Raw genomic sequence first — 12,049 nt, 5'->3', positions numbered from 1 at the left:
TATGTGCCATTCTCAGTGGTGTAAGATGGTATCTCATGGTAGTTTTTAAATAGATATGAAAGCAAAGTGACAAATTATGCAGCAGATTCCGTGAGAACCCTAGCACCCACTAGCACAAAGTTTGGTACACAATGAACCCTGAGTAAATAGAAACTGCAGTTGTTCTGGCAAATTATGATGATTCTGATTATGATATAATTGAGAAAGTTGATTGATACGCCAGAAAATGTGAAACATCCTTGAATTTCAGTTACTGAAACATAATCGAGTATAATATTTCAAAGTGAGAAAAAGATATGCATAATTTTCAAAAGTCATTCTAAGAATATATATAGTCTAAATATATAGTGACAAAGTCTAAATATATAGTAACAAAGTATAATAGACAGGCATATTCAAATTTTAACAGCATAACCATCTGTTAAAAATGACTATCTTTGAGGGCCTCCCCCGTGGTGCAGCGGTTGAGCACTGGGTTGCGAAGCTGCCCGCAGCCTCTGCAATGCCAGTTTGATCCCAGGCCACCAGCAAGGGTCCCACATGGCATGCAGACCTCTCCTGCAGTGCCTGCTGCTCCCCTCAGCAGTGTACTTCATCAGTCTGCCTGTTCTGTTCCCCACTCTGACTCTGGTGAATCCTCTCACGCCTCACGCACCTGACTATACCCAGTGCTTGTATAAATAAATAAATAAATCTTTAAAAAAAATGACTTTGAATGCCCTTTTCTAAGAATACTACAAAATTGCTGCAATAGTTTCTCAAGTTTTACATAGTCATTTATTTCCACAGTAATATCTCCCTGGATAGCAAATGATAAGTTTCCTTTTCCATGTAGCTATGTGGGATAGATATTTCAATTTTTGCATAACAAAAATTCCTGTATTCTGTTCTCCAGATTGTTTGAAAAAGTACTCAAAATATTTTTCCCTCATGGATTTATATGACATCTACATATTATACAGTGAAATTTCTGGAATATGTATATTTATATGTTATTGGTATATTACATATTTATAAGTAGACATGGCCTTTTAAAATATAGATGATATTCTTAGCATTTATCCCAAATAAAATATATTTCTCATTTTTCATTTTTATATTGCATTTGATTTTGCTTCACCACAAATTTCTAAACTTTATTCTTTATTGATAAATCTTTATTCTAAGTATAGTAGTACTTTATTTTGCTGATTTCTATGTTTCTCTATAGTGAAATGCCTTTATCCCTTGCTAATTTACCTTAATACAACACTGTTATTTATTTTTAATTATACTCATATATTTCCCTTGAATTTTTATAAAATTTGAAAGTTCTTTGACATATTTTGGCAGGGAAACATGACAGAAACAAATAAGATAAAGAAAATAAATGAATCAGAAAGTATTTATAACATTACTACTGCTCACCTCTCATATAGAAGTAGCATTTAGAAAATTGAAAATAATGTCATTAGTTTAAAATGACTTTATAATTATTTTATAATCTCTTGAGTGATTTACTTTATACTTCTTTATAGCTTCCACTCCCTAAACTTATTGTTGCTTACTTCCTAAATTCTCCTACAAGGACGTTTTTGTGTAGCTTGTTACTATACCCTTGATAAAAAGCCAATGGCTAAAAATCTCAGTGGGCATAAACCTTATTTTGGACTGGGATTTGTAATAACAGCTAAACTCATGAGGCAAATTCAAATTATTGCTGTTTTGTATATCCTTTTTTAAATCTAATAACAATAGTTATTGTCAACAGTTGTTAAAGGAATATTAAATTGGGAGTCAGAATAATTGAACTTCAATCCCTCTCTACAACTTCCTAATAATATAACAGATAATAACTTCTCTAATCCTCATTTTCTTTCTCTGTAAACACCACCACCAATAATAATAACACTTTCCCCTTAGGGCTGCTATGGAAGGTAGATCTGTAATAAGCATTAAATATAGGATCTATTGCATAAGGCATTTGGTAAATTTTTTTTTAAAGATTTATTTATTTATTTATTTATTTATTTATTTATTTATTTATACAAGAACCAGGGTACAGACCAGAGGTTCAGGAGGGTGAGAGGATTCACCAGAGACAGAGCAGGGAACAGAACAGGCAGACTGATGAAATACACTGCTGAGGGGAGCAGCAGGTGAGACAGGAGAGGTCTGCTCGCCATGTGGGACCTTCGCAGGCCGGCCGGGATTGAACCTGTGCTGTAGAGGCTGCAGACAGCTTCACAGCACTGTGCTCAACTGTCTGCGCCACCAGGGGAGGCCCTCATTTGGTAAATTTTAGCCATAATAATATTTTCCTTCTTAATACAAATTATATTTAAATTATATAGAAATCTTTCATCTAAGTTTTGACATTAGATGATTAAGTACAGCTTGTGCTTTATTTATTTATTTATTTATTTATTTTTAAAGATTTATTTGTTTATTTATACAAGCACTGGGTACAGTCAGAACTGCGGGAGGGTAAGAGTATTCACCAGATCCAGAGTGGGGAACAAAAGATGCAGACTGATGAAATACACTGCTGAGGGGAGCAGTGGACAGCAGGAGAGGTCTGCTCACCATGTGGGACCCTCGCCCAGCGGCCAGTGATCCAACCAATGCTGCAGAGGCTGTGGACAGCTTCGCAACCCAGCGCTCAACCGCTGTGCCACTGGGGGAGGCCCAAGGCTACATCTTCTTAATCTGATTGTCCAGATCATTAAAACATGGATGACTCAGTGCCATTTTGTCAGAAATTCATTGGGCTGGATCATAGACTGACACTTCCAAGAGCAGATCTCAGCCATTTTCATCCAAGATTTTGACATGGGATGCCAGACTTCCTGGTTTCTACTTGGGAAATAAATTCTTAATAGTACTGTTAAGATTTCACTTCTGGCTCCATTTCATTATTGGGAGTGCCCAAAGCTCTGAAAAATTTGAAAAGCTGATTAATTTCTGAATCCCCATGAAAAGGTTGTTTCTTAGTTGCTAATTCTGCAAATATGGTACTTATGTGCCAAATGTCAACTGGAGAGAGTATCACTTGACCCCAGCAGTACTTCTGGAGCTCCATACCAGAGGGTCACTACCTCCTGTCCATACACTCTTCTTTTAGCGACCATCTCCCTTTTTTTTTTTTAAAGATTTATTTGTTTATGCATACAAGAGCTGGGGTACAGGCCAGAGGTGTGGGGGAGTGAGAGGATTCACCAGAGACAGAGTGGGGAGCAGAGCAGGCCGATTGATGGAAGCACACTGCTGAGGGGAGCAGTGGGCAAGACAAGAGAGGTCTGCTGCTCCATGTGGATTGCTCCTTGGCCAGCCGGGAATGGAACTCATGCTGCAGTAGTTGTGGATTGCTTCATAGGTTGCATCTTAACCCTTGCGCCACCAGGGAGGCCCTCCTTTTGTCTTTTTTCATCTTTTCCTTCTCTTTCTCCTCCAGAATATTTTTGTGGAGGTTAACTTACTTTTCTGTATATTTAACTGGAAAGTGGACTAAATTACTCTGCCATGCAGAAATTAGGCAATACTTCCAATTTCTTGGGGAATATAATGGACCTAGAATTTTCAAATATGAACTTTTTTAAAGTAGTGCTATTTGCAGTTTAGTATAAAATACTCTGTAGGAACAATCAAACTTCTCAGGTGATATAATAGTAGCAGGAAACTAATATGAGTATCAGAATAATCTAAGTAGATAAATTCTATAAAGCAACCTAACAGAATGGTGTGCTTTCTTCGAAGGATTATTGGGGAAAAAATTGAATTTCTTTAGTTGGGACTTTAGCTGTCAATTTCCAGTATGAAAAGCTCAACTTTAATATTTTTTTATCAGCTAAATTACTTTTTTTCAAAGATTTATTCATTTATTTATACAAGCACTGGGTACAGTCATAAGCGTGGGAGGGTGAGAGAACTCACCAGAGTCAGAGCAGGGAGCAGAACAGGCAGGCTGACGAAGTACACTGCTGAGTGGAGCAGCGGGCAGCAGGAGAGGTCTGCGCGCCATGTGGAACCCTCACCCGGTGGCCGGGAATCAAACCAGCACTGCAGAGGCTGCGGGCAGCTTCACAACCCAGAGCTCAACTGCTGCGCCACTGGGGAGGCCCTAGATTACTTTTCCCCCTAAAATTATGTCCTTTCATGTATTAAGAGAAGTATGATAAGGTGGTTTTTATTGAGTTAGCCTTTGGTATTGTATGAGAACTTTGGAGAGTCAACCTAAGAGCCACATATTTGTTCTTCAGTTTCCAGTTGTGATTTTGAAGCAAGTAGTTGTGGTTGGTTTGAAGCAATCAGTGGTGACAATTTTGACTGGACATGGAACTCTAGAAATAACCTTTCTGCTGATTTTGAGCAACAGGCCCCTCCTTGGGATCATACTCACAACACAACTCAAGGTAAGACACAAGCAGAGACTGTCCCTTTCTACCACTCCTCTTTCCATTAAGTCAGTTCTGAGAAGACTAAGAGAAGCAGTGAATGTTCTGTGTTAACACAACAAATAGTAGGACAGTTGAATATTGTCTGTTTTTATGTATAGTCTACATGGAAAGACTCTTTATGGATGGTGGGGCTAGAGCTTAAATATATGTTTGGCTAAATTAACTGACGTTATCAATGTCTTTAATATAATTTAGACCTAGATGTAGATAATAGTTTAATACCTACAAAAGAAAATTTGACTACAAATCATTTTTATTTTTAAAAATTGTTGTATGGTCTTAATTTTACTTAGGTTTGGAACATACTCTATGTAGAGTTAAGAGACAGATGTTTTATTTTAGAATCTGGGATGTTAACTTATGATTACTTTTTGTATCCCTGTAGGGAACTTTATGTTTATTCTGAAGAAAAGCAGCAGCTTGTCACAAGTTGCTAAACTCCAGAGTCCAACTTTCAGCCAGACAGGACCTGGATGTACACTTTCCTTCTGGTAAATATTAAAAACAAAGGTTATTTAACCTGGCAGCCTGGGGTTGCAGGCATAATTCTGAATTTATTAAAAATTGTTTCTTGACCCTTATTTTACTTTTAAAATAGCTATTGTATTGGATTCACACAATTAGCATTTTACTTAGGAGCATGTTATCAATATTTGTAATAAAAAGGACTTATGATAAAAAGGACTCTTTCCTTCCAACAGTGGATTATAATTTAATTAGCACTGCTCCTCTGTTCTGGACAGAGCTCCTTGAGAAAGATTCCCAGGGTCCCGAGAACCAGAATATGTACTTCAGCAGATAAGCTTTTACAAATAGAGAATGACAGTTACTGTAAAAAATAAAGGTGTTTATTTTGATAACTAATTATTAATTGACTGTTGACCCAGTGGAAGTATCTAAAAGTTAAATATTTTCATCTATCCCATAAATAATTTAATTTCTTGTGTTTGTCCTTTTCCAGGTATTATAACTATGGCTTGTCAGTAGGAGCAGCTGAGATGCAGCTACATGTGGAAAAATCCAATGATCCTACTGTACTCTGGAGAGTGTTATATAACCAGGGCAATCAGTGGTCAAAGGCAACCATTCAGCTTGGGCGCCTTACTCAGCCCTTCCATTTGTCACTAGATAAAGTCAGTCTTGGCATTTATGATGGAGTCTCAGCTATTGATGATATCACATTTGAAAACTGTGCTCTTCCCCTCCCTGCAGAGAGATGTGAAGGGGCAGATCATTTTTGGTGTGGACACACCAAGGCTTGTATAGAAAAATTTCGGTTATGTGATCTGATTGATGATTGTGGTGATCATACTGATGAGGCCAACTGTGGTAAGTTTTTTTTTTTTTTTTGGTCCCTCTTACTTATTTTGATAATAATGATCTTGATTAGTTCATTGTTTTCTTACCAGTCAGCCAAAGAAAGCAAACACTGTTCCAAAGTTGATAAATGTTATGTGTTAAATATATTGGTCAAATCATCAGTATTTATGAAGTAAATTAATGAACTAAATATGCAAGGATAAAATAATGAACACAACTACAGAGTCTCTGCCCTTATGGAGTTTACAGTCTAATTGAAGATTCAGATTATTGAATTAATATGTAAATATAAAATGGCAACCTTGACAAGAGTTGCAAATAGGAGACATGTAGCATCATACAATAATGGGACTGGATTTCTAGAGGTGATGACAACTGAAATATAAACAATAACAAGTCAAAGTATGTATGTGAAAGTCTGATATGTAATTGCATGGTAGAGAGAAGATGGCCAGTGTGGCTGGGGCCTGGAGGTGAAGGGGAAACTGGGCACAGTATAAAGAAGGAGATGTAAGGGAAATCAGATTCACAGAAATTTGTATTCCATATTAAGGATGTTTTCTGCATTTGAATGTTTTTAAGAAGGAAGATAATGTAAAACTGACATATTTAAAAATGTCACATTGGAAGAGTATAATGAATGGATTAAAGGAGAGTGGATTCAGGCGATCCATTGGAAACCACTGCAGCAGTTATGTCAAGGGACTGAGCAGACAGCCTGATTGCAGTAATTGTGATGGAGATGGAAGGACAAGTATCGGGAAATATTTAGGAGGGACAGTTGGTGATTTTCCATAGGGAATAAGAGAGTGAGTCAAAAATAAGTTGTGAGCTTCTGTTTTGAATTACCAAAAAATTTATGGTATCTGATGATTGTGTAGGTTTTGCAATTTAATAAGCCTAACTCTAGATAGTGACTAATGTACTCCTAGAAATAAATCAGAAACTAGTAATAGCAAAAAATCAGTCAGAAAAAAAATTTGCATCTTTTCTTCTTTAGAAATAGCAACAATTCTTAAAATTCAAGCTATGTGCCTATTAAATTGGGAGTCCAGTGAGCAAACAAAGTAGAGCCATAATATGCTGGCCCATCATAGGAAATATGACATTAAGAAATTTCCTTTGAAATCATTGTAGACAGTTCTATATACATGTGATCTACTGATATGATTCAAGTGGGCATGTTGAAGTCAGAATCATCATGCATATCATACAACTAATATTTGAGTGGACATACATAAAATGCATGATTCCAATAATTATTATAAAGTGTTACTTCTCCTAAATCTTTCTTTTTGAAATTTTAGAATAACTTTTAGTCTCTTTTAAGTTCTCAAAATCCTACTCCTTAAAAAATGTTAATCTATTGCTAAAAATAAGCAAATGATCCTTCAAACTTCTCAGTTTAATAGAATAGAATGGGATTAATTTAATAGAATGGGATTATAACAGTATAATTTCAAAGTACTTCTGGCTATTTATTTAAAGGAAAGGAAATAGTGGCATTAGAGTGTAGATTTCTCTTTCTTTCACTTACACTTATCGCTTTATTACATAGAATGCATTATACATCCAGAAATCTATGCTGTATTTCTTGAGGTGTAGTTAGAGAGCTGGTTTTTATTTGAAGGCGGAGCTACACATAATCCTTTATAAAATGGAGATTGAGCATGTAGTCAGTATGAAGACAGATGATATAAAAATCTTTGGCTTTAGGGCCAGTTTTATGTCAAAAAACTCAGCAGCTTGACATTTTCCTTCTGCTCCACAGCCAAAGATTGACACCTAGAGAGTGTGTTGTGGGTCCCCAATTCACGTCACAGCTGGGCTTGATTAGTCACAAGTGAGGAAATATCAAATGAAAGCTCATCTCCCATTTGACATTTACTCACTCGGTTCCCTTCATTAGACCTAAGCTCCTGTTCTGTGGTTTTCATGGACAGATGATTTCTTCTTGCCTGGCTGCATTTATTCACATATGCTTTTATTTATTGTTTCAGAGTATTTGTTCACTTTTGGCACCATGTGCTATTACTAAGATGAATAGATGGACAGCTGACTTTTTAAAAATATTAACTTATGTAAATGAAGCTAGGATGTGGAAATACTCATTAATTCTAAATCTTGTCCTCTCTGCCCAAATATGTCAAATGTATAATCTGTCCCAATTATTCAAAACAAACCCTTGGTGTCAACAAAATCCCCACATTTTGAAAATGAGTTCATCCCTATATTAGTCTTTATTTAAGATAAATTTATACTAAATTAGGTAGTATAGTTAAATATTATCCTCAATATGATGTTCATCACTTCTGTATATTTCTTGATATATTTTTCTGCATTAAAATATGCCATTTTAGTGTTTTAAGTGTTTAAATACTCATCACATTCTTTTAGATGATTGTTTTGCTCAATATTATACTTGTGAAAATCATCCAATTAACCCAAGTATTTCTTTAGTTATTTTCATTGCATTAAAATGTTAAATTTAAGATATGCACCACAATTTATCCATTTTTTCTGTTGACAATACATTTATGTTGTTTCAACTTTTAGTCTTATAAAAATGTCACTAAGAAGATTTTTGTAGATGTCTCCTTATGTTCATATCCAAGATTTATTTAAATATAACTAGGGATGGAGTTGCTGGATAATGGAGAATGCACCTGTACATGTTCTTTAAATATTGCAAAATTATTCTCCAAAGTGGTGATAATAATTTATCTATTAAGTAGATTATAAGAATTCTGAGTGATGCATAATCTTCCTAAATGTACTACTGTGAGACTGAAACTTTGTCAGGTACAATGGATAAGAAATTAGCAAAATGGTTTTAAGCACAATATATTAAATCAATGTATTATTGACTAAGTAGCAGGAGAGTTAAAACTAGAAAAACCCAAGTGTACCTCAATAAGGAAACACATGAACAAACAAAGGTATATTCACAATAGACTATCACTTGTCAATAAAAAGGGGAAAAAAATAACTGAATACATGAATAATTTGCATAAATTAAAAATGGTGATAGCTTATCAGACTGACCAGTTCTATATGCTATAACCAACATATTGTTACATCCCCAAGACTTATGTATTTTATAATTGAAAGCACATAACCTTTGATCTCATTAATCAATTTTTAAAAAAGATTTATTTATGCATACAAGAGCTGGGATACAGTCCAGAGGTGCAGAGTTTGAGAGGATTCACCAGAGACAGATTGGGAACAGAACGGGCAGATTGACTGAAATATACTGCTGAGGGGAGCAGTGGGCAAGACAGGAGTGGTCTGCTGTGCCAGTGGGTTGATCCCTGGCCAGACAGAGATTGAACATGTGTGGTGCTGCAGTGGCTGTGGATAGCTTTATATTGCTGCAGCTTAACCCCTTGCACAACCAGGGAGGCCCCTCATTAACCCATTTTTAAACTGAGGTAACATATGATAAAATATTTCAAGTGTGCTTCTTTAAGCATCAGCCATAATAATATACTAATTAAGATCAGTTCCATTGGTCTCCATACCACAGTCTCCTTTGTTTTAATTTATTTACTTTATTCCTCTTCCTTTGTAGTACTAGCAACTAGTTCCATTGTCCTAAAGTTATTTTTGTTTTATTTAGTTCATCTGTTTGTTTTCTCCTTATACCAATTATGAATGGAATCATACAGACTCATTAACCCATTTATAAGTGCTCAGAATTCTTATAGTAAGTGAATGCATAAATGAACTTTGGGAGTAGTTTTAAAAGCTCCAGTTCCAAGCACAAACCAGTGAGAAGCAAAGGCCACCACAAGGAAACAGCTCAGAACCGGAAGGCATGTGAGCTAATGTTAGATATAAATAAAGAATGGAGAGGGGGTGAGGTGCCCAGGGCTGTGGGTTAGGAAGTGGTACACTCTTAGGGGAAGGATAATGGGCAAGAACAGGGAGTTACTTTAATCTGGGAGAGGAGTTACTTTAATCTGTAGCATTTGAAAGATCAGTTTAGATTTAGTTTGGATTAAATTAGTATTACTAAAAAATTTTGAATATAAAAGGAAAATGATAAACTGCATTGAAGCATTGTCATTCTGTAGAGGAAACTGGAACTGAGGCAGGATGGATCCAGAGTTTTTCAGAGTAATGTCAGGAAAACACCTGCATCAGAATCATCTGGGTGTTTATTAGAAACATGTATTTGTGGATTTCACCCCTCCTGTGACAAACAAATTTTTGTGCAGGATTTTAACAGGGGGTAAATAATTTTACTGTGCACTCCTGGTGATTCTGAATGTTTGAGACTTTTTAAAGTATGATGGTTCTCACCTCTGTATGTTGGAATTACCCCAAGGGAGCTCATAAAATACCCTGATGTTTGGCTATACCCGTTGGTCTGTGGGGCCAAGCAGACAGGCCAGGTGGCAGGAATGGTAGGGGGTTTGGGAGACCCAAGAGGCAACCAAGTCCCTCAATACCCCTTGAATTTTTTGTTCTCTTTCTGGCTTTCTCTCTCTGGTGTTCTACAGTCTTGTGTCATCTCGTAGTGGCGACCTTTTAGCCCTCGTCTCTTGACATAGGTGTCCAGCATCATAGGTGCATTTCTCGGCCTAGGGCATCTGCATGGGCAACAAGCAACCCAGGAGGACTGCAGGACCACAGGTGCCAGCTGAGGCTAGTTGCAAGAGGGTGGAAAAAAGCCTATAACTTCATTTAACCTACTTGGACTAATTATCTCTGGAAATAAATTGTGGGTTCTGGCATTTTGTGCTTTTTTTAGTGCTCCCTGGTGATTGGAACATTCAGCTAAAGTTGAAAAATTTGTTGCTATGAGCTAGTCATTGTGTGATCATTTGCCTAGAGTTATAGTAATAGAAATAGAGAAGGGGTTGGGCACAGGAGGTGTTGGAAAATGATGGCCAACATAATTCCACCTTCAGTCCCTAAACTATTATAACTTGATGTGTTACCTCAGACTTATTCAGCAGTTAAATTTGTTTATTATACTGTTGCATTTTAAATTTTAAAATGGTTTATCTTGGCAGGAGCAAAGAATTAGCTAATATGCTTAATTACAGATTTTGTTATTAATTATCTTTTGCTATTATTTTATGCCAATTTCAGCACATGAACTACAATGTAACTTTGAAAATGGAATTTGTAACTGGGAACAAGATACAAAAGATGACTTTGATTGGACCAGGAATCAGGGCCCAACTTTAACACTTAACACAGGACCAATGAAAGATCATACTTTGGGCACAACTAAAGGGCATTACCTCTTCATAGAATCTTCAGAGCCGCAGGTTTTTCAAAACAGAGCTGCTTTACTCAGCCCGGTTCTTAATGCCACTGATGCAGAGGGCTGCACCTTCCGCTTATATTACCATATGTTCGGAAAACGCATTTATAGGCTGGCCATCTACCAGCGAATCTGGAGTAACACAAGGGGACAGCTGCTGTGGCAGATATTTGGGAATCAAGGCAACAGATGGATAAGGAAACACCTCAATATTTCCAGCAGGCAGCCTTTTCAGGTATGGATAATGGGTTTTATAATGTGTATTTGAAATGCACCAGAATGTCTAAGGAGTATGAAAGATTGCTATATTCTTGAATTAAAAGCAAGTGAAATTAGATCAGAGTTACTTTGACACACATTTATCATTTAATTATGGTTGTACCAAAGCTCGTTAAGTTGCTTTCCTCCTTGCCTACCACAATAATGTGTGATTAAAATCTCTAACGATGGACACATAGGATGGAATCAGTTGCAGGTCTCTCTGATTTTAAATACTTGCTCTACTAAAAAAAAAAAAAAACAAAACTTGGAAAATGTGTGGTATAATCTCTGGTATTTCACTAAGACCTCAGACTCTTAAATCTGTTCTTTTGAATATTTCATTTGTATTTTTTTTCATATCTTATGGGTAAACAGTGAAAAGCCAAGTCGAATGCATGTTTTGCTGAAAAATCACAGAGCTAGCTAGCATTTGAATCTAGGTCTCCTTACTCCTGATGAAATATTCTTTGCTCTAAATCTCACCCATCTTCTCTTTGAAGTCAAAGGTGCAAGAGCAAGTTCAAATGCTCATGTGGTTTTTACAGTTTTTTAAAGGTCATTTATATATATTAGCTATTTGATTCTCTCAGTTCTCCAAAGTGAGTAAATCAGAAGTGCTGTTTGACAATTTCATAGATATAATGGAAAGAAAAAAACTCAGAGAGATTGTTATTTATCCCTCACCAAATAACAGGTGAGCAACAAAACTGATGTGGACTAGAAGCCACATTTTCTTATTAATACATATTCA

At 36.2% G+C, this 12,049-nt stretch overlaps 1 protein-coding gene across 1 annotated transcript in view; it reads left to right on the top strand.

The window, feature by feature from the left end:
• Positions 1-12,049, top strand: part of MALRD1 (MAM and LDL receptor class A domain containing 1) — a gene marked incomplete at its 3' end in the record, with an annotated part of 364,653 nt that overhangs the window by 91,887 nt on the left and 260,717 nt on the right. Inside the window, exons 15-18 of the mRNA XM_084254012.1 lie at positions 4,239-4,391; positions 4,822-4,927; positions 5,398-5,765; positions 10,860-11,272. Of these exons, the coding sequence (XP_084110138.1) occupies positions 4,239-4,391; positions 4,822-4,927; positions 5,398-5,765; positions 10,860-11,272 (1,040 nt within the window). The remainder of the gene's footprint in view (positions 1-4,238; positions 4,392-4,821; positions 4,928-5,397; positions 5,766-10,859; positions 11,273-12,049) is intronic.

Source organism: Talpa europaea (assembly GCF_964194135.1).
Source record: "Talpa europaea genome assembly, chromosome: 14".
Lineage (NCBI taxonomy): Eukaryota > Metazoa > Chordata > Mammalia > Eulipotyphla > Talpidae > Talpa > Talpa europaea.
This window is presented reverse-complemented; position numbering and strand designations above follow the sequence as displayed.